This window comes from Cynocephalus volans, chromosome 17 (assembly GCF_027409185.1).
Source record: "Cynocephalus volans isolate mCynVol1 chromosome 17, mCynVol1.pri, whole genome shotgun sequence".
Classification (NCBI taxonomy): Eukaryota; Metazoa; Chordata; class Mammalia; order Dermoptera; family Cynocephalidae; genus Cynocephalus; species Cynocephalus volans.
In genome coordinates this window covers 9,082,138-9,105,690 of record NC_084476.1, presented here as the reverse complement: position 1 = coordinate 9,105,690, position 23,553 = coordinate 9,082,138, and the positions used below count along the sequence as shown (strand labels likewise).

General features: G+C 40.7%; 1 protein-coding gene across 2 annotated transcripts in view; it reads left to right on the top strand.

Moving 5' to 3' along the window:
• The window catches only part of GLE1 (GLE1 RNA export mediator), a 40,846-nt gene continuing 17,293 nt past the window's right edge, over positions 1–23,553 (top strand). For both annotated transcript variants that reach the window (XM_063081917.1, XM_063081918.1), the window contains exons 1-6: positions 1–144; positions 5,432–5,653; positions 18,024–18,134; positions 22,397–22,545; positions 22,775–22,835; positions 23,088–23,342. In XM_063081917.1, coding sequence (XP_062937987.1) covers positions 46–144; positions 5,432–5,653; positions 18,024–18,134; positions 22,397–22,545; positions 22,775–22,835; positions 23,088–23,342 — 897 coding nt within the window. In that variant the 5' untranslated portion in view covers positions 1–45. The remainder of the gene's footprint in view (positions 145–5,431; positions 5,654–18,023; positions 18,135–22,396; positions 22,546–22,774; positions 22,836–23,087; positions 23,343–23,553) is intronic.

The window sequence follows — 23,553 nt, the reverse complement described above, 5'->3', positions numbered from 1 at the left end:
TTCTGTCACTAGCGGATCCTGTGAGAAGCTGCGGCAGGGCGGGCCATGCCGTCGGAGGGTCGCTGCTGGGAAACGCTGCAGGCGTTGCGCAATTCTGACAAAGGTCGCCTCTGCTACCACCGCGACTGGCTGCTGCGGGGCGAGGTGAGCGGTGGCTCCTGAGGGGAGTAGGCCCTTTCGGCCCCTCGCGCCCGGACCTGCCCTTCCCTAGCCCTTGGCGCGTCCTGCGCTGGGGAACCTGTGCGGTCTTACTGCCCGCGTCTGTTTCTTGACTGCTTTGTGTGCATCTTTCGGTCCTAGGGTTTCTGCCCTCTCCAGCCTATTCTAGCTGTTCGGGGTGCTCCTCCTACTTCAGAGGTGCTTCTCTCACTGAAGGCTTCATTGCTACTCCCAGCCAGAGTGAGGCGCCTCCTCCTATGTTGTCAAAGCAACCCTGGCCTCTCAGAGTCGGTTATTTACCACGTGTCTCACGTGCTAGGAGCTCCAGATTTAGCAGCGAACGATTAACGTGACCTAACCCATTGCTGCCAGTGTAGTGACCGAATTTTTAGACGACACTGGGCGGACCTGGAAAGTTAATGGGGGCGTGGTCACTGTACCTAGTATTTGCAAAGCCCTGAAATAGAGTTGGGGCTTTAGAGATGTGGAGACAGTTCAGGCAGAGCTCCTGTTCCTGAGTGGCTGTCCTGTCTCTTGAGACTTCTGAGGGAAACGATTCTAAAGTATTCGCTGTCTTTTATGTCATTGACAGTTTTAAAGAATACAGACCTTAAATTCGATAGGTTGATTTCTAGCATAGGTCTGTCGTTTTCAAACCACCAGGCTCAGGTTATGCATTCTTGACAAGAGTACCACAGAAACGGTGCTGTGTTATTCTCAGTAAGTCACGTGAAGAGGCACACAGATGTCAGACGATCCCAGCACTGGTGATGCTAGCTTTGATCACCTTGTCACTTTGGTATCTGCCAGATCTCTCCACTTAATTTATCATTTTTTCCTTTGTAGTTGATTAGTGTTTTTGTGAGATGGTATTCCAGAGATTACACCAATATCCTTTTTTTTTCTTCATCAAACCTCCACCCTTCAGCCTTAGTATTCACTGATGTTTTCTGCGTGAGCCAGTCACCTCTATGATAGTGCCAAATGGTGTTGACGTTCTACTATAAAGAGCTTTTTTTTTAAATCCCCTGTTTAATTATTTATATAAGTATGGACTCATGGGTTTCTATTCTATCCTCTGAGTTGTAATCCATTATTATCATTATTAATTTATTTTATTTTAAATATCTCAGATTTGGCCAGTGGAAGCCCCTTTAAATTGGCTCTTGTGTCCCTTTGACATGTTTCCATCATTCATTGACATTTCTTTCTTTTTTGGCACAATAGGGTGTCCCAGGTGCAAGTTGTACTTTACCTGTCACAACCCTGGAATCAGCTGTTTCTCCAGAGAGCCTGATTCTTTTTAAGTAGAGGATGGTATTTATAAACCAAGATCTGGGAGCTTGGTGTGCTCACTGCTGCTTGGGTACCATTGCTTCTAGGCCTTCTTAGTGGACAGAACTAGGAAATATATGTATGTATATATGTATACACATATATTCATATATATTATAACTATTTCTCTATTCGTGTGTGCTAATATATATTATAAAATTATGAGTTCATATGTGTAAGCTCCACTTCCAATCCAATACCTCAGGGTTCTTTCTAGCCTTCCTTCACCCATGTTTGTAAATATGTTGTTCAACAGTGAGAAATTGAGCTTCTGTTATTCTCAATGTATTTACTTATTTGCTCAATCAGTTTACTTATTTAACTCATTGGAGCAGTCTCCTAACCACTTCAGTTGTTTCTTCTGACAGCCTCCTCCACACCACCTTTTACCCCACCCACTCACCTTTCCAAATCCTCAGCTGCCTTGCTGACTCCTCCATGCCAGATGAGGGAAAGGGCCTCATCATTCTTTCAGTAGTTCCTTACTTTCTCGTACAGCAAGATGTTCCAGGTTCATATTTTTCCAGCCCCAGCTTTTCTGCAAGGACCCCTGGTTTCTTGTGTAAAATTGTATTCAGAAACCAAGATCTGGCACTAGATGTGCTCATTGCTACTATTAGGGGTGTGTACACACACACACACACACACACACACACACACACACACACACACACACCTATATTTATTTCTGTATACATAAAGAACCATGAGTTCAGGGCCAGCCCGTGGCTCACTTGGGAAAGTGTGGTGCTGATAACACCAAGGCCACGGGGGCCACGGGTTCGGATCCCTATATAGGGATGGCCGGTCAGCTCACTTCAGAGAGCATGGTGCTGACAACATCAAGTCAAGGGTTAAGATCCCCTTACCTGTCATCTTTTGGAAAAAAAAAAGAAAAGAACCATGAGTTCATAATGGTATCTCCAGTTTTTTGTAAATTTATGTAAAACCCAAGGGTTCATTTTGCTCTTCCTCTTTCCTTTGTCTGACAATAAGAAACCCAGTTCCTATATCCACAATATATTTCCCCAACCTATATGTTCCTCAATATATTTCCTCAAACACAATATATTTCTATATTTCTATTTTCTATATTTTCTATAGTACATAGAAAATAGTTTTTGAACTTTAGAACATAGAATGTCTTTGTGAAAAATAAATCTACTAACTAGGATTCAGTATTTGTTTTCAGTTCTATTTGTCTCTAATCTGAATGTTTGTGGTCAAAATACTGTGTACAATGTTACTTAGGTTAGTTCTACCTCCACTCTCACCTCTGGCCAATATGATTATTTTATTCATTTGCTTTTGTTTGTATTCTATTGAAGGTTTTTTTTCTCTCACCTTTGTTGATTTTGGTTATTTTATTCTGAGTGTGTGAAACATTAAGATGATTACAAAATCAGAACTGTAAAAAAGGTATGCCAGAGAAGTGTTAGTCCCCTATCCCTTTCATAAGTTTATATCTACTTACTGTAGGTAAGCAATCTCATTAGCTTCTAGTTTATCTTTCCTATGTTTCTTTCTGCATACATATGCAAATAGATATGTTTTCTTATTTTTCCTTCTTTTGTAAATAAAATACTATGGATAACTTTTTTGTGCTTGTCTTTTTTCACTTAACATATCCTGGAAATCACTTCGTTTCATTTTTTTTTCCTTTCACTTGTGCAGTATTTTATCATGTGGAGGTTCCATAATTAATTCAACCACTTTCCTATGTGTGGGTATTTAGGTCACTTCTGTTATTTGCAGTTATAAGCAGTATTACAATGAGTAACCATGTGCATGTGTATTTTCATTTTGTGGGAAGTATATCTTCAGGATAAAATCCTGGAAGTGAGACTGGAGGGTCAAAAGGTAAATCTAGATGTAGTTTTGTTATATATTACCAAATTCCCCTCTATAATGGATGTATTGATTTGCCTTCTAATCAGCAATGCATTATCATACCCATTTGCCCACAGCCTTGTCAACAGAATGAATTATTACACTTTTTAATTTTTTCTAATAAGGTAAGAATGAGATCTCAGTGTAGTTTTTCTATGCTTTCTCTCTTAGGTGAGGTCGAACATCTTTTCGTTTGTCGAAGTCAATTTTATATCTTTATTTGTGAATTGCCGGTTTATGTCTTTTGTACATTTTTCGATTGAGGCGTTGATTTTTTTCCCCCCTAATAAATTCTTTATGTACTGGGGATAATAGCCCTTTATCTGTGATATATATTGCATATATAATTTTCTAGTTTATCAGTTAAATTTCTTCTTTGCTTATGGTATTTTTGTATGGCTTTATTTTTTACATTTGAAAACTTGCCCCTGGAATTTATTTTGGTATAAGGAATGAGTAACATTTCTAATATGTTTTTAAAATCAGCCTCATTGTTGTATAAAATATGCATATCAGCATGTTTGCTTCTGTGTGCAGATTATGTACCATGTGTACCTATGATCTAGATTAGGGTTTCTCAATCAGCACATTTTGGGCTGGTCTAGATAATTATCTGGGGCTGTGGGGGGAGGCTGCTGTCCTGTGCATTGTAGGATGTTTAGTAGCATTCTTCATTTCTTCCCACTAGATGCCAGCAGCACCCTTCCAGTTGTGATGACCAAAATTTCTCCAGATATTGCTAAATGTCCTGTAGGGGGTAAAATTGCCCCTGGTTGAGAACAACTGATCTAGACAAAATAATAGTTTGCAATTGTTGAGTGCCAGGTGCGGTTCTACTTTATTTATATGTATTACCTATTTAATCCTTCCAAAATCTTTTTTTGTTTTGTTTTATTATTGTTCTCCCAAAATCTTTTGAGGTCAATCCTTTATTATCTCATTTTAGAAGTGATGAAGCTCAGAGAGGTTAGGTAACTTACCCTGGTTATACAGGTAAGTGGAATGCAGAGGTGGAACTCCAACAAAGAAAGGCTGGTTTCAAACTTAGTGCTCTTAATCACTGTTGAACTCTTTCTCTGTACTTTCTGATATTGAGTAAAGTTCCCAGCCAAAATTTGCCATGTACTTTATACCACAGTTCAGTGGTATAAGCTCTGGTTTAAAGCACTATACACCAAACCTATGGAGATAATAGTTAGCTGGTATAGTTGAGTAAGTTGTCCACACACATTTAGAGAGGTTCTAAGACTTCTTTTATAGCCTTTGTATTATAAATCCCATTTTATTTAGGCCATTGGCTTTTATATCAGTTACCACCTTTCTATGCCTTTTTTTGTTTTCTTGGGTTTTTTTGGTGGCTAGCCAGTAAGGGGATCCTAACCCTTGGCCTAAGTGTTACCAGCACCATGTTCTCCCAAGTGAGCTAACCAGCCCGCCCCCTATGCCTTTTTAAAACATGTTTTGTTTTCATTATGTTCATCAAAAAATGAAGAAAGGCAGAAAATTAGAACAAGGAGAAATATGTCACTTATGCATAACTTCTGGAATATTTCCTTCATGTTTTCTAGTATGGTGGCATTTGTTTTTATTTTATGTAGTTGTAATCATATTGCATTTATACTCTTGTTTTTTTCTTCTAAAAATTGAATCTTAAGTATGTTATTGCATAGGATTCACAATCAGTATTTTTAAATGATTAATATTCCACTGATTGTGTATACAGTAGTTTATTTCAAAATTCCTGTATTTCTGTTCCAATGTTTTAGATTGCTTGCAACTATGCTGTAATGACAGTATTTGTGCATAGCTCCTTTTTCTGTAGTTAGAGTTATTTAGGTCTGATTGTCTTTAGAAGGATAGTAGTCAGGATCATTATCAAGAAATCACTATACTTTTCACCTCTGATTGTTAATACAATTCCTTTGGGTCTTTGATATTTATTTGGTTATTTAGGCCTCCTTAGATGTTCAGTAAGGCATGTAGTGACATGGATTATGCTTAGATTAGTTAACATGCAAGTTCGGTTTAACCCTCTTCTTCTCTCTAGGATGTTTTAGAAGAATGTATGTCTCTTCCCAAGCTATCTTCTTACTCTGGATGGGTGGTAGATCATGTCCTACCCCATACGCAAGAGAACCCACCTCCCTCTGAGACTTCACCATCCTCTAGATCTACTTCAGCCCTAGACCAACCCTCGTTTGTTACCAAATCTTTCATCAGAAACTCTGCCTTCTCACCAGCCTCCCCCAAAACATCAGATGGAACCAAGGTAAGGTTTTAATCAGCTTAAGACAAAAGACATGGTGGCTGCAAAGTTAAAATGTTTAATATTGTCATATGACAGTGACCTTATCCTGGGGAAAATAACGATTGCTTCATATTGCAGCTGTTTATAGGGACAGTGTTTACTACATCACTTAGTATTCTCTTTATAAAGAACCAGAGGGAGAAATTTCCTTGTATTCTTAGTACCAAGAATAGTAAGTAATTTCATGAGCAATTGGATTGTTTTTTTCTGATGAACATTGCATCTTTTTAACTGGTAAGGTCTTTTTGTGTTGGCTTAGAGTAAAACTGATACCTGCTCTTAAAATGTACATATTTTATTGTATTAGTTTGGTTTTGTTCCTTATAACAGAAATAACCTGAAACTGGGCAATTTGTGAAGAAACAATATTTATTGCTTACTTTTTCAGGGGCTGGGAAGTCCGAAGTCCAGGGAACACATCTGGTAAGGGCCTTTGGTGTTGGCTTCAGTGTTGCATTACAAAAAGGACAGAAATGAGAGAGAGACTCTCACCTCTCACTTGCTGTTCTTTTAAAGCCAACAGAACCATGCCCATGACTACCATTAAACCATCAGTGGATTAATCCATTTCCCAGGGCAGGATTCTCACAATCTGATCACCTCTTCCAAGCCCCACTTTTCAGTTATAATAGGATTTCCCACCCTCAACAGTTACAGTGGAGATTAAGCTTCAGTGAGTTTGGGAAGTCATTCAATCCACAGCACTTACCATTGATTCCGTATGAGTTTTTACACTATGGCTGGCTCTATTTTGTCCCTGCCTTTATTTCTTTGTTTGTTTTTCCCCACTTAAAAACAGTAATTGTTACTGGTGGGTTTTTTCCCCCCCTTTTTTCTTGTTTCTTTTTTGTATACTTCTAGAGGTAATTTTTTGTGGGTTTTTTTTTAATTTTTGTAATTTAAAAATTTTTGGCCATAAAACAAGTCTTACTATGTTTAAAAAAAGACTAAGATCATAGAAAATGTGTTCTCTGACCACCATAACAGAAGGAAATTTAGAAAATTCACAAATGTGTGGAAATTAAACAACATTCTCCTAAATAATTTGTAAAAAGAAAAATCACAGGGAAATTAGAGAGTACTTTGAGATAAAAGTAGATGTCCTCTTCTTTTTCTGGTCCCCACTGGTGACTCTCCTTGTGTTAATGCATTCGAGTGTCTGGCAGGCCACCTGCACAGTGGCTATGGCTACTGCTGTGGCATTGAGCCACTTTTATGGCAGCTGTGGCTATGGAAATGTCTGTGGTGGGCTACCCACATGGAAGTGGTGTTTGGGGTATTCTCCTTGCCTGGTTGTGGGCAAGGGGTGGAGGTGCAGCCCTTGGCTCCTGCCTCAGGACCCTGGGTGTGCTCTGTTGCTTGCCTGGTTATGTCCAGATGGGGTGGCCCTTGGCTCCTGCCTCAGGACCCCGGGTGTGCTGTGTTGTTTGCCTGGTTGAGGTTGGAGGGGGTGGCCCTGGTAGTTTGTGTATATACAAATATATGCAGCTGGCCGGTTAGCTCAGTTGGTTAGAGCATGGCACTGATAGCACCAAGGTCCAGGGTTTGATCCCTCCACCAAAACAAAACAAAATAAAACAAATATATGGGAACATATATTTTTCTTTTTTTAAAAAACAAAGATGGTAAAAAATGCCGTTGGGTACCTTCCTTTTTATATTTTTACTTGACAGTATATCTTAGAAATCATTCTATCTTTGTGTATATATCTTTATCTCTCTCTATATAGCCTTGTTTTTAATATTTTTTGTAATTTTTAATTTATGTTTGTCATTATATCTGATATTCCTTTTAAGTGGCATTAAACTCTTTTTGGAACAAAGTAAGATATTAGAAGTAGTGGTCTAAAATGTAAAGAGGTAATTGGAAAAACTGCATTATTGTGTTTTTTGAAGTTTTAGATTTTTGTGCTAACAAATTAAGACTAGTCAGCTTTTTAGAAAGGTTGAGAGTACATTTTTCATGTTTAGCTTCTGAAATACAAAGTTCTTGGTTTCTTTTTTCTTTCTTTTTTTTTGGCTGGCTCATATGGGGATCCTAACCCTTGTCTCTAGTGTTACCAACACCACGTTCTAGCCAATTGTGCTAACAGGCCAGCCAAAGTTCTTGGTTTCTTTTTGTCCTTCCCCACTGCAAATTTTTGTTTATCAAGTAAACATTTATCATAGCATCAAAGGAAGAAATTTAAATCTCCGTATGATTTTATCATTTCAGTCAACAGTTACTCCTTTCCAGTCTCATATGCCTGTGTATTTGTACCTAGACTTACTCAAATTGTATGTACACTTTCTTTTTTTTTTCTTTTTTAAAGATGACCGGTAAGGGGATCTTAACCCTTGACTTGGTGTTGTCAGCACCACGCTCACCCAGTGAGCTAACTGGCCATCCCTATATGGGATCCGAACCCATGGCCTTGGTGTTATCAGCACCACACTCTCTCGAGTGAGCCATGGGCTGGCCCGTATGTATACTTTCATATTCTACTTTTCCTTCCTATCTTTAATTTGTTACTATTTATTCATGTTATTACTGCCTTTGTAATCTCATACTTAGTAGATATATAATATTCTGTAACTTATTAAATTGTCTCTTTATTATTAGCAATTTATATTTCATTGCCTTTAAGGATAATATATTGAGAAACTTACTGCAGAGAGATTCTTCTTTTTAATCTCAAAATATATCTTATAATTATTATCTTAAAATAAATTCCCAGATGACAGCACCAAAGATTGAAGGATGTGAACATTAAAACAAAATTTTAAATCGTTTTTTAAAATTGAAGTAAAATATATATAACATAAAATTTACCATTTAACCATTTTTAAGTGTACGATTCAGTGGCATTAAGTACATTCACAGTGTACTACAACTGCCACAGCTGCCCATCTCCAGAACTTTTTCATCATCCGAAGCTGAAACTCTGTATCCATTGAGTTCTCCCCACAGCTGCTGGCAACCACAGTTCTACTTTCTGTCTCTATGAATTTGGTCATTTTAGGTACCTCATATAAGTTGAATCGTGTAGTATTTGTCCTTTTATGACTGCCTTATTTCATTTCATGTAATGTCTTCAGTGTTCATCTGTATTGTAGTGTATGTCAGGCATTCCTTTATTTTTAAGGCTGAATATTCTGTTGTATGTAGATACTACATTTTGTGTATCCATTCATCTGTCAATGGATATGTGAGTTCTTGAGTTGCCTCCACTTTTTGGCTATTGTGAATATGAGGTTACTTCAAAAAGTTCATGGAAAAATGGAATTAAAAGGTAATCTGAAGAAAGGATTAATCTGGAATGCAACTTTCTGACATGATGGAGATATAGGTTTTGGGACCTGGCTAGAGTGGCAGAGGGACCAAGGGCATTTATTTATCTATTGTTTTAACAGATGATTGACAACAGGCGGCTTACTCAGAGTTAGCAAGCTATACATTAATTGGTACATCAACAATTTTAAGAACTTACATGAATTCTTTGTTTAGGAACAGGATGTCTCATCCAAGTCATGAACCCCAACCCCCCAAGGCTGTGAATACTTCAGAGAACTACTTATATAGACAAGACATCATTTCCCCTTTTTTGATCAAAATATTCCTCACGAAAGCATTGATAATCAGTTTTCTGATTGAAAAGTTCCCTCAGTGCTGGAAGGCTCATTCCCAGGTACTCACGTCCCATGTTGGGGAGCGGGGGCGAGGAGATGAAGCAGCAGTTAGGCCAAATTAGGGCAACAGGAAATGGAGTCAGGAACTTAGAGGAGGGCTGGCCAGTTAACTCAGTTGGTCAGAGTGAAGACTTATAAAACCAAGGTCTTGGGTTCACCCCTGTACTGGCCAGCTGCCAAAAAAAGGGGCGGGGGGGGGGAGCTTAGAAGAAAAATGCTTTTTTTTTTTTTTAAATGCCGTTTTATAAGCAGTGTTTTCAATTATATCCTGTTTTAAAGAGAGAGAAAATTCTTACTGAACTTATTTAAATAACCACATTGAGATAAAAATCATAAGGATAGGGCCGACCCCGTGGCGCACTTGGGAGAGTGCGGCGCTGGGAGCGCAGCAGTGCTCCCGCCGCGTGGCCGGTGTGCCCGCGGTGCGGCCTGTCACAAAAAGACAAAAAAAAAAAAAAAAAAATCATAAGGATACTCACAGTTGTCAAATTTTGGAGGAATCACATAGGCTTCTGTCTTTGTTTATAAAAGTATATTTACCAAATTGCTGTAAGTTATAGATCGCTTAAGAGAGAAATTTCCTTAAATCTGGAAAACAAAACATTCAAGTAAAGAACCAACAATGTTTTAAGTTAAAGTCATAAAAGCATTATCTTTATCATTTAACTTTATGTAATTAATTTTTGCTTTGCTTGATCTTGATTAGCAGTTTTATAAACCCATCAGATTTCTTATCAGGGATCTGAAAAACTTTGATTTTGTCCATTGATCTTACAGTTATTTGAAACCTGTGTTTAAGAGTACTTGTTTTAGTCTTTTCTGTGAATCTGATTGCATACGCCTTTACAGAAAAATCAAAACTTCTTGCCGTTTTATTAAGAGCAGATCAGTATTTCAAGAAAACCTTGTTCTAACATGGGGGGAAATTTTAGTTCTGTATCAGTGTCTTTTTTATATCAAAGTTCAATCTTTAGAAAGACTTGGAAATAATTCCCTTCTTAATTATAGATTATGAAATCACAAAATTTTTTCATAAATTCGCCCTTCATAAACCATTATTATGACTCAGACATTTCATGACATGCTGTATACTTTCTGTTTTGTCTTATATTTCCGGTTTTCTAAATAACCAGTCATTTTACTTTAGGACAAAAGTTCACCAAGATGCTCTTTTCTTTTTAGCCTTCCTAACCAAAACTGTATCTTCCTCTCCATAACTCTCTTTACATTTCCCCTTCTCCTACTTACTCCTTCCTTTCTATCTTGTTTCCATTTCCTTCCTAAATTTACCTTTTGATTTTGCTGGTAACTCAGAAGATGTAGTTGCTTTCATTAAGCCAACAATACTAAATTAGTCTCATTTATCTAAGAATTGCAGAATCAAAGATCATTCTGTTTTTGGCTGGGTTCATAACTTTAACTTTAAAAACCTCTAGCAGAGACAAATATAATCCTGTTTGGCCAGTAAACCCAAGCAAAAATATATGCTGATAATTCTGAAGACATTTCTCATAGCCATATGATTTTTAAAGAAAAAACTTTTTATACCCTCCCCCCGCCCTTTTTTTTCCCCCAGTTTCCTATGAGTTTAGGGTTAAGTTTCAAAAATTCACACTTAGCTAAGACTGGCTGAGTTGTATGAGAAAAACAAAATCTCCAAGTGGCCTTGATTTTTAGTAATTGTTTTTTGTTTGCTTGTTTGTTTATTTTTAAAAAGATGACCACAAGGGGATCTTAACCCTTGACTTGGTGTTGTCAGCACCACGCTCTCCCAAGTGAGTTAACTGGCCATCCCTATATAGGGATCTGAACCCGTGGCTTTGTGTTATCAGCACCACACTCTCCCAAGTGAGCCATGGGTCGGCCCTTTTAGTAATTGTTTAGCTTGTGCACAGAAGACAAATTTTGTCCAGAGACTTAGCCAATTATAACTTCCTGGATCATAGTTTCTGCTTCTCAAGCTCTCCAAGAGAAACTCAGACCAATTCTGTAGGATGCATTCTAAGGATCACAGAGCTCTTATTACCAACAAACACAAAACTTTGGAGTCTAACACATACGTTGGCCAGGCAGTATTGCAATTAATATATATATATATATATATATATATTTTTTTTTTTTTTTTTTTTTTTTTTTTATTTTCAGTCATAGGGGAGTAGCTATAATAGGACCATTTGGCTAATAGCCGTCCCAGGGGACTCTAAAATGGAGCAAAGATCCTCCCATGGTGCTAATTCCTTGGCTGGCTCTGCCTTCTAGTGAGGAATCTTTTGCCTCCCTGCACCCAGGATCCTTGCTGTAGTACCTGGCATGAGCTGCCCAGAGGCAGATTTTTATGGTTGATAGGGACACAGATAACACAAGACCTAGCCCAAATAATTCAGGACTTTGTTTTTTTTTTTGGTGGCTGGTCAGTAAGGGGATCCAAACCCTTAACCTCAGTATTATAACACTGCACTCTAACCAACCACAACCAAGCTAACCGGCCAGCCCTCTTAGCTCAAATAAAAATGTTTGCTCTTTGGGCCTGAAACTGGCTCCTCACCATGCTAGGATAGTGGATTTTTAGAGAGAATGTCTCCTGGGATGTGGCCCCATAGTAACGAAGCTAACAAAGCTATCCTACCCTCCTGAGTTACCCAAAATTCTCAGTCCCTGGTAATTCACACCCTTCTCTGCACAAGAAATCCCAGAAAAAAGAGAGTTCAGGTGTTCTTGGTCCCTTGGCAAGTCGATCTATTTCTTGATATATAAAAGCATTTACATACTATACCACTGTTCAAACAGACCTCCACACCCCCTGCTCAATTCCTGAATTCCTTGCCACAAAAGCACTAAAATAGCTAAGTCTTCCCAAAAAGTGCAGTGTAGTTCCTATGGGCATCTGACTCTCCCACACCTGAACCCATAATGAACCTGGAAGGTTTTATTTATTATTTATTTATTTATTTATTTTTTAAAGATGACCGGTAAGGGGATCTTAACCCTTGGCTTGGTGTTGTCAGCACCAGGCTCAGCCAGTGAGCGAACCAGCCATCCCTATATATAGGATCTGAACCCGTGCCCTTGGTGTTACCAGCACCGCACTCTCCCGAGTGAGCCACGGGCTAGACCTGAACCTGGAAGGTTTTAAAAGAGGCCAAAGGCTGTCCAAGAGTTCTCAGAGTTAACACAGCAGGGATCTGGATTCCACCAAAATAGTAACATGAACAGCAGCAAAGCAAGCAACATAGGACAGACAATAAACATACAGGTAGACAATAAATACAAACAGTTCACTCACACAACCTAATGGAAGTGCTTCACCGAACCAGCAGACAAATTGATCAATCACAGTTTCACAAAAGTCTTGTCCTGCACCAGTGGTACCTTTTTCTAACAAACAGCACAGAGAGAGGTCTCCCAGCATGCACACCAGTTCAAACTTACCCAACCCTGGAGCTTGTCAACTCTTTACTAACACCTTCCTCACCAACTAAAAGGCAGAAAATTAGTGGTCAGCACCACTGCTGGAAAATCAGGGAAAGTCCCAAAAATCCCAGCCACAGAGCCGGCCCACCACAGGCGGCTGACACGCAAAAGTGGACCCAGTCTTACTCCCTCAGCATGAACGGATAAGCCCTGGCACACTGCCACTGCCAATTGCTCCATCTGTTGGAAGTGGGGGCTAGGCTGCCCATGGCACTTAGCTCCTGGCTGGCTTGCCAAAATTTTGTTACCAAAACCAAAGCCCGCCGCCAAAACAGAAACAAACAACCCAAAAGTCAAATTGTTGGTGAAATAGGAAATCAGCTTTATTCATGAATATCAGTGACTTGAAGGAGATGTTAGGCTACCTTATCTCCCCAGTAAACCTGAAGGAGATGACCAGACTAAAACCATCTCAAAGACTCAGATTTACTGAGGGTTTTATAGGGTAAGATGCGGGAAATGAGAAGCAGGAGAGAAGGGGATGTGTAAGGGGCCAGGTGCAAATTCTCACCAAGGCTCCATCTGGCTTCTGTTCTCCTACTTGGACATTATCTTAGGGTCCTGCAGGATTTTGATTTGCTTCAGGGTAGAATCAGCATAGCTTTATTGATGTCTTCCTTGGTTTCTCAGGGTCTGGATAATACGTGTTTCATAGCAAGTTTTCAGCTCCAGGCTGACTAGAAAACAACTTTACATTTATGTGAATGATGTCATCTTGCCCTGCAACCAAGGTTCAAAATATCAAGTAATCATGGGAAAAGAGGGAACTCAGAGAAATGCATGCTAAGAAAAAAAACCTGTGTCTCTTAGGGGCCAGGCTGTGGCTCACTTGGGAGAGTGTGGTGCTGACAGCACCAAGTCAAGGGTTAAGATCCCCTTACCGGTCATCTTTTAAAAAAACAAAACAAAAAAAACCTGTGTCTTTTAAAATTTTCCTACAGTCCAGGCAGTTTTAGGTCCCAACATGGCTTTAGTCCTGCTAACTCCAACAAACAGACATTTTACCTAAGACAATATACAGATGGCAGATAAGCACATGAAAAAATGTTCAATATTATTAGCCATAGGGAAATATAAGTAAGAGCACAGTGAGATAGTACTACACAGCTGTCAGAATGGTTAAAATAAAAAATAGTGACAACGCCAAATGCTTGCGAGGATGTGGAAAATCTGGGTCACTCATTCATTTTGAGTGTGAATGTAGAATGGTACAGCCACTCTGGAAAAGTCTGGCAATTTCTTTTAAAACTGAACATGCACTTAACTATATGACACAGCAATTACCCTCTTGTCCATTCCCAAGAATGGGAGTTGATTTGATTCTTATTCTTGGGCGTTTGATTTCTCAGAGAAATCAAAACCTACGTTCACACAAAAATTTGTACACAAATGTTTGTAGCAGCTTTATTCATAATGTCCAAAAATTGGAAACAAGGAAACGTCTTTCAACAGGTGATCGGTAAACAAACTGCAATTTCTCCATACCATGAGATCACTAGAACCAGCAATAAAAAGGAACAAATCATTGATATATGCAGCAGCTTGATAGATCTCAATGGCAATATACAGAGTTAAAAAAAAAAGCCAATCTCAACTTGGGACTTCTGATCAAGATGGCAGAATAGATGGTCCTCAGTGTCACTCTCTCCCACAAATCAACTAATTTACAACTATTAGAAAGCAACAACAGCCAAGCTGGGGCCGCTAGAGCTCAGAGGAAGAGGAGGAGAGACTTACAAAGTGCATGAAGGCGGAGAAGCCACGATGAGAGAAAGAAAAAACCTCTCTGACTGTTTCGAGCCCCAGCCACTTCCAGGCTGGAGCTGCTGAGTGCATGGAGCAGGAGCCAGTGCTGGCAAAAGCTGCAGCTGTGCCCTTCGGATGAAGTTGCATGGAGGTGGCAGGGGAGAAGAGGGCCTTGGTGGCCCCCAGGCCAACAAGACCACTAATAAGTTTCCCTTGGACCCACATAGGAGCGAGGAGCCACAACAACCGAATAAAAGGAGCCACTCAGAGGCCAGTGAGTCATTGCAAGGAACCGGCACATGGCCCTTCCAAGGTTCATTATGCCTCGGGTCCCTGGGCGGGCCCTGAAGCTCTGGCGCAGTGTGCCTGGTTGTGGGAGAGAGGACCATTCCCCTTCTCCTTGCCCCAGATCCCTGGGTGGGCTCTGAGGTGCTGACATGTACCTGGTTGTGGGAGAGAGGTCCGGTCCCCTTCTCCATGCCCTGGGTCCCTGGGTGGTCTCCTGAGGTGCTGGCATGGTGTGCCTGGTCGTGGGAGGGTGGTCTGGTCCTCAACTCCATAACCTGGGTCCCTGGATGAGCCCCAAGGCACTGGCTCAGTATGCCTGGCTGTGGGAGGGGGGTCCAGTCCCCTTCTCCATGCTTTAGGTCCCTGGGCAGGCCCCGAGGCACTGGTGCAGTTTGCCTGGAAGTGGGAGTGGGGTTCAGACCCCAGATTCAAGCCTCCAGTTCCCAGACAGGCCCCAAGGTGCTGGTGGTGTGTCTGGGCTGGAATTAGTTTTCTGTCCTTTGCTTCTAACACGGGGGAACTTCCTGTGGGAACTAGTACTTGAGCTGTGTGGTTGTTTAAATTGCTACTTTGCTGCTGTTTCCCCAGGGAAGCCTTTTTGTGCAGCTCAGGCTTTAATGGTTGACCTTATAGGTACTTCCAGCCCTCCAAAGACCCAGTGGATCTTTGTTCCGTAGAATCTCTGATCTGGGCCTGAGTTTTTTCATCAAACCGCACCCCATGCATTTCTGCATTCCTGACCAGTCTCCTCTGAGTGGTCCTGTGCTGATTGAGGGGCAGATCAGCTGTCCTTGCTGTGTCCCTGTGTTCTCCCGGTGGGCACGTCCCCCGCACCACCCGTGCTGCAAACACTTCCCATGGGACAGCCCTGCACCAGTCCTTTGCGATGACCCACCGGCCTCTGAGAAGCTCCCTTTTTTCAGTTGTTCTGGGTCCTTGCTCCTGCGTGGGTCCACGTGAACCCTATTAGTGGTGTTGCTGTCCTGGGGGCCACCAAGGTCCTCTTCTCTCCTGCTGCCTCCAAGTAGCTCCATCTGAAGGGCACAGCTGCGGCTTCTGCCGGCTCCTGCTCCCTGTGCTTATCAGCTTGAGCCTTAAAGCAGCCACGGCCCAAAATGCTCAGAGCAGCTTTTTCTTTCTCTCATCATGGTTTCTCCTGCCTTCATGAACTCCGTAGGTCTCTCCTCCTCTTCCCCTGAGTTCCAGCGGCCCCGGCTTGGCTGATGTTACATTTTTATAGTTGTAAATTTGGTTGATTTGTCTGTATGCTAGTAATATCGATTTGATCAATATATGTCAACGATGAACACCCAAAATATGTATAATCAATTATGATTCAGTAAAAATTTTATTTTATTATTTTATTTTATTTTATTTTATTTATTATTATTATTTTTTTTAAAGATGACTGGTAAGGGGATCTCAACCCTTGGCTTGGTGTTGTCAACACAACGCTCAGCTAGTGAGCCAACCGGCCATCCCTATATAGGATCCGAACCCGTGGCCTTGGTGTTATCAGCACCGCACTCTCCCGAGTGAGCCACGGGCCGGCCCTCAATAAAAATTTTAAAATAAAAAAAAGCCTATCTCAAAAGGTTATGTATGTACTGTAAGATTTATTTAACATTCTTGAACCAACAAAATTATAGAGATGGAGACTGTTAGAGATTAGTGATGGGAGAGGAGGTGGTGGTTATAAAGGTGAGTGTTGCTCAAGGGAGCTTTGTGGTGGTAGAACAGTTCTGTATCATGAGTGTGGGGATGTTTGCACAAATCTGCATACTCGTATGGTGAAATTGCATAGTACTGTACATAAGCACTAATGAGTGCTTATAAACTGGTGAAATCTGAATATACTCTGTAGATTGTACCAATGTCAATTTACTGGTTTTGATTTTTTACTATACATATGAAAGATATTACTATTGGGGGAAACTGAAAAAAGTGAAATGTACATGGGACCTCCCTGTACATATTTTTGCAACTTTCTGTGAATTATAGTTTTTTAAAATTTTTAAATTTTAAAAAAGTTTCTATGAATATTTTCTCAGAGGCAGCAGTTCTAGTGCAGATCTTGCCAATATTGTGGCATGCCCTCATGTAGGCCCCTTTCCCTCAATAGGCCTCAGTTTCTTCATCTGCAAATCTGGTACTAGACTAAATTGCGGAGGTCCTCTCCAGGTATAAAATTCCATAATTTGGGGGATTTTTTTTTTTTTTTGGTGGCCAGTACAGAGATCTAAACCCTTGACCTTGGTGTTGTAACACCACACTCTAATCAACTGAGAACTGACCAGGTCCAAAATTCCGTAATTTGGAGTGTTTAAATTCTTAGGTGATTTTATATAATGGATTATTGTGTCACTTAGGAATTTTTGGTGCAAGTAACAAACAGTTTACTAGCTTAAATAGAACAAAGGATGGGGGAGGAATTAATTAGTTCATATAACTAGGAAGTCTAGGAGTTCATTTGGAATCAGAGCTAGAAGATTGACATACTGCTTGTCTCTTCTAGACATTATTTTTTACTTAATCCAGTGACCCCAAAATAGGGCTTTGCCTCTCTTTCTCAATTCTGCCTAACTCTTCTTGGTTTCATTTTTCAGATAGACTGTATGTGACAAAATGGCTAATGGTAGCCCCAGACTTGCATCTTCTTACATTAACAACCTCAGAAGAAGAGGTAGCCTTCCCAAATAGTTCTATCAGAAAAGTTCAAAGATGGACTCTGGCCTAGCCTGGGTCATATGGCTCATTCCTCAAGTAGATCCTGGGTACAGGAGGATAGACTACTTTAGGCTGGTTCCATGCTTACCTCTCTGGCCATGAGGGTGAAGTTTGGGCATATGGACTGGGGTTGCTCCATCCAAACCATCCCAGGACAAATGAACACTTATCAGAAGAAAGGGGAAACATTTTCTGCACAGAGTAAAACAAGTCAACAAGTAAGCCAAAAAACAAAATCCTGAAGTAACAAACATCAATTAAGGAAAGCTATTAGAACAAGGTCAAGGTCATGAAAAGCACCGTGGTTCTAACCTAAATTTTTGTTTGTTATTGGTAGTTCATATGTTAGGGTATGGTCTTTGTCTAGAAGAGATAAAACCAACTTTACCATGTTAAAAGCTTAATTCTTTTTCTGTCTTCTGTCTACATAGGAGAAACATGAGTCCCAGCATGCAGAATCTATCGTCCTTCAGTCCTCCCGGGGAATCAAAGTGGAAGGCTGCATCCAAATGTACGAACTGGTGCACAGGATGAAAGGAACAGTAAGTGAACCCATGAAGCCAAGGCAGGCTTGACCCTAGGGAGCCACGTTGAACTGCAGTTCCCCAGGCCTGAGGAATGTCCACTGTATGCTAATCATCATGTCCCGCCATTTAGTGGCTCACTATTCAGTTGGGGAGGTAGTATAATGTAGAAGTCAAGAGTGAGCACTGTGAAGTCAAATCTGGTTTCAAATCTTGACTCTGACATTACACAATAAGTTTCCATTAAAATTCACTAAAACACAGACACATTAGAGCACATATTTTTAAAAGAATTCACCAGAATTATGTCCTGTCCTTAATTTCCTGTCTTCTTGGTAGAGGGGGCTAGGGGATCAGAAAAGGTTGAGAGGGGCCAGAGGAGAGTAAACTGTATATACCCTGTACTTTATTCTCCACACCCCCCACACTAAGGGAGTCCATGCCCTGTTATTTCTTTTACTGTAACTGCCACCTCACTGCTCACATTTTTCAGGTCTTTCTTCCATCATTTTGCTCCCTACTGCATCAGATAAGTTCAAGCTCCTTGAATTTTACATGTGGCTTTGGGAGAGTTACATAGGCTTTTCTGGCTTCCGTTTACTTCTTCAAAATTTGGAGATATTCTGGGTTAACAGATGAGGATATACTGAGAAGATGGGACCTTAACAACCTCTTGAGAAAAGAATAGCACTATGTATTAGTCTGTTTCTGTTGCTTATAACAAAATACCTGAAACTGGGCCGAGCCCATGGCGCACTTGGTAGAGTGCAGCGCTGGGAGCACTGCGACGCTCCCGCCGCGGGTTCGGATCCTATATAGGAATGGCCGGTGCGCTCACTGGCTGAGTGCCGGTCATGAAAAAGACAAAAAAAAAAAAACCTGAAACTGGGTAATTTGTAAAGAAACAATATTTATTTCTTACATTTTTGGAGGCTGGGAAATCCAAAGTCCAAGGGACATATCTGGTGAGAGCCTTGGTGGTGGTTATACAGCAGTGCAGGGTATCACATAGCAAAAATGGCTGAGCAAGAGAGAGCCAAGCTTCTCAGTTGCTCTCTTTTTAAGGCCATCAGAACCACGCCCATTACTCCGTGAATGGATCAGTCCATTCACAACGACATAGTCCTAACAATCTAATCACCTCTTTAAGGCCCCTTCTTTCAGTTACCATAGTAGGATTTCCTACCCTCTTAACACTGTCACAGTGAGGATTAAATTTCAGTCATGAACTTTGGGGGAAACATTTATCCATAACACACTATTCTAATTAATTTATTTGACTTTTTTTTTTTTTTAATTAGAAAAACAATGCATGGCCTTGTAAAATTTTTTCAGAGTACAGGAATTGATAAAATGAAAGGCTCCTGGCATCTTTCCTCATTCATTTAATTGTTGAGTTAGCAAATATTTGTTGAACACCTAAGTGCTAGATGCTGTTTTGGGTCTAGATAAAACAGTCAACAAAGTATACGTGAGCCCATACACTCAAGAGCTTTTATTCTCTGGGGAAAAACAGAAGTAAACGAGAAATGAGTAAACTACAGTTAGAAGATTATTGTAATCTGGGTAAAATATGGTGGTCACTTAGACTAGCATGATAGCAATGGAGATGATGAAAAATGGCCATGTGAGTTGTTTTTCCCCTTGAGTTCACCTCTCTATTTTCTTTTTTCTCTCTTTCTGGAACTTATGTTAGTCAGTTAGTAGCTGTCCTAGATTAATCCTCTATATCTCTTATGCTTTCTCTCATTTTCCTTTTATCTTTTTGTTCTGTTTTCCAGATTTCCTTATTTTATCCTCTAATTGTTTTGCTTTGTTTTGTTTTTTTAAAAAAAGATGACTGGTAAGGGGATCTTAACGCTTGTCTTGGTGTTGTCAGCACCACGCTCTCCCAAGTGAGCTAATCGGCCATCCCTATGTAGGGATCAGAACCCATGGCCTCGGTGTTATCAGCACCACACTCTCCCAAGTGAGCCATGGGATGGCCCCTATCTTCCAATTGTTAATTAAAAAATATAAATGTATCTATTTTTTATATGTCTGTTTTTTATGAGATTTTGATCTAATACTCCACTTGTTCCTTTTTCAGAGCCTCTTATTCTATTTCATATCATACTAGAATTTTTTTCAGATTCATTTGTGTTCCTTGAGATATCTGTTTCTTCCGGATTCATTATTTTTCATTTGTTCATCTCGATCTCTTTCTTTTAGGGTACAGAGATTCCTTAAATATTTAAAAACTCTTATTTTCCAGTAGTTGGACCAAGGATTCCAGGTGAATAGTTAGGAACAAGATTATTATGCTTTTGGGCTTCCTAAGTGCCAGAATTCCGAGGGTATTGTTCTGGAATATCAACTCCCACACTATCTTACCCACTTATCTCTGGACAATTTGCTCATTTTCTTTTAGAGAATAACTCTTCATTTTTTGGCTAGGAGTATGCATTGCTATATAATCACCACAAACTTTGTGGCTTAAAGCAACTACTGGCAGTCATCACTATCTTTTATGTCTCTGAGGGTTGACTGGGCTCGGCTAGGTGGTTCTCATTTGGAGTTTCTTATCGCATTGGCTGAGGCTGGAATCATCTCAAAGACTTCTTCATTTGCCTGTCTGGCAGGTGAGGTTAGCTGTTGGCTGGAACACCTACTCTCTCCATGTGGCCTAGGTTTCCTCGTAGTGTGGTGGTTAGGTTCCAAGAGCAAACATCCTAAGAGACACTGGCAGAGCTGTGTGGCCTTTTCTAACCTAGTCTCAGCAATCATGTAACTGGCCATCCGATTAGCTCAATTGGTTAGAATGTGGTGCTGATAACACCAAGGTTCAGGGTTTGACCCCTGTACCTGCCAGCTGCCAACACATAACTTAGGTTTTTTTTGCCACATTCCGTTTGTCAGGGTAGTCATAAAGGCCTGCTCAGGTTGAAGTGGAGGAGATGGGCAGGGTGTCAAAGAATTTGCACATCTGTTTTAAAACAATTACCACACAAATGCCTGGCTCTTGGCTGCTTTGGTCTAATGACTGGGGAAGGGGTCAAGAGTTCACTTTTTGTCTACATTGAGTGAATCCCTCCATTTTCAGCCCCATGAGGCCCACCTCATATCAGACCTGGCACTTCCCAGTCCTGAGTCTCTATGGGCTTCTGTTGATAGACTGGCTTTTTGCTCCCCCAAAGTATAGTCTGCTTATGTGCATGTATGTATGTATGTGTGTGTGTGTGTGTGTGTGTGTGTGTGTGTGTGCGCGTGTGTGTGTCTGTGTGTATTCTCAGGTTTTCTCAGCTCTGCTCTGTCATTCACCACTCCTCAACTTACTTTATGTCTTCCAGAAGTATGTAGAAAGTTTTTCCCGGCTAATGATCTCCCTCGTGCTGTCTCTGTTATTGTGTCTTTTTTTTCTTCCCAACTCTCATTTTAACAGTCTCTGAGGAGAGGATATACATGTTTGTGTTCAATCGGCCTTCTTGCACTGGAAGCTTTAAAATAAGTTTTAAAATAGAATGATATATCCCCATACCGACCAGCTGCCAAAAAAATAAATAAATAAAATAGAGTGACATAATGTCTTAACAATAGATTTTGATATATCTCCATGCCAGTATATAGCATCGCTTCCTCTTTAAGGGCTGCATAGTATTCTACAATATGACTATACTGTAATATATTTTATCATTCCCCAGTTAATTTATTTTAAATTTATTGCCATTATCAACAGGGCTGCAGTGAGCATCCTTCTACATGTATCTTTGCACATATATGCAAATATTTCCTCAGGATAAATTCCTAAAATGGAACTAGTGTCAAAGGATATATACACTTTAAATTTTGGTAGTTAAATGTCAAATTGCCCTTAAAAACCCTATGAGAGTAATCTAGTGGGAATAATACACGTAATATCTGATACCCTTAGGTATTAAGAAAGAGGACTTTCCTCAGTGGAGAACGGGGAGAAAAATCTTCTAGACAGTGATATAACATGAGGAAAGGAGTGAGATAGGAACATGCATAGCATGTTTTATGGAATTAGAATAAAGAGTTCTGTAGACTCCATGAGACCCTGATAAGAATACACAGGATAGAAGCACTTACCAAGCAGCTGAGAGTTTACAGATCAACCCAAAGGAGAGAGAGGACTGCTGCAAAGGTTTGGAGAAGTATGCAGATGATTCCACGCCCTTGAGTGTCTCTGATGGTGTAAGGACCGGTGGGAGGGTAGCCCACAGGGGTAGATGAGCAAGGTGGTGATGGAGTTCTGGAGATCAGGTACTGATCCTTTCCAGGAGGGCTTGAGGCAGTGGCAGGAGGAACAGGAGAGGAAGGTGTGGGCCCTCTCGGAGATGGCATCTGAACAACTGAAACGGTTTGATGAACGGAAGGAACTGAAGCAGCACAAAGAATTCCAGGACTTACGGGAAGTGATGGAGAAGAGGTGAGTCTCCCTGGATTGTGACTGGGAATGTCGGTGTGGTCACCTGGAACTCTTTCCTAAGGGGAATCCCAAGGGGAAGAGTTGAACTTCTGAGTCCTTAATTATCAAAATAAAATAGGCAGTGAAGCTTGAAAAATGACTAATCTTGGAAAGATGACCAAAGTACCACTGAGGCTTTTAGGAGAAGGTGAAACAATTTAACTATTCCTACCTGCCATTTTTCATTCAGCTCCAGAGAAGCCCTGGGACACCAAGAGAAGCTAAAAGCTGAGCATCGTCACAGAGCAAAGGTCAGAGCCTGGGAGAATTGGTATGTGTGTTTGGGTGTCTGTCTGTAACCTGCCTGAAGAGTCAGGTTCTGGCAGATGGACATCATGGAGGACCTGGCCTATGTCATGCCTCTGTGTGCCTGACTTTGGGAAGTCCTTTTTATACTCTAAGCCCATCTGTGCAGTGTGTAGTCTACCTAGGACTTGAGGAACATAGAGAGAAAAAGCTCAGAAGCCCTTCTGAGACAGGTGGCTCAATGGCCCTTTCTGTAGATTCTAAATCTGAAGCTGCGTGAGGCAGAGCAACAGCGCCTGAAGCAAGCAGAGCAGGAGCGGGTTCGGAAGGAAGAAGGCCAGGTCCGCCTGCAGAGCCTCTACGCCCTGCAGGAGGAGGTGTTGCAGCTCAACCAGCAGCTGGATGCCTCTGAGCAGCACAAAGACCTACTGAAGATCGACCTGGCTGCCTTCCAGACCCGAGGCAACCAGCTGTGCAGCCTCATCTCAGGGATCATTCGGGCCACTTCGGAGGTGAGCGGGGCTCCACAGTGACTCTGTCTTTGAAATGGAGAATCTTAAAAGCACAATTATTTTCTGATTTAAAAGTAACATCTCCTTATTTGAGGAAATACTAAGCATTACTTTTCTTCTCCTTATGTACTCCTTACCTAGAGGTAACCACCATTAACATTTTATTGTTTATTTACTGACAAGTGTGTGTGTGTGCGTATGTGTGTTATCC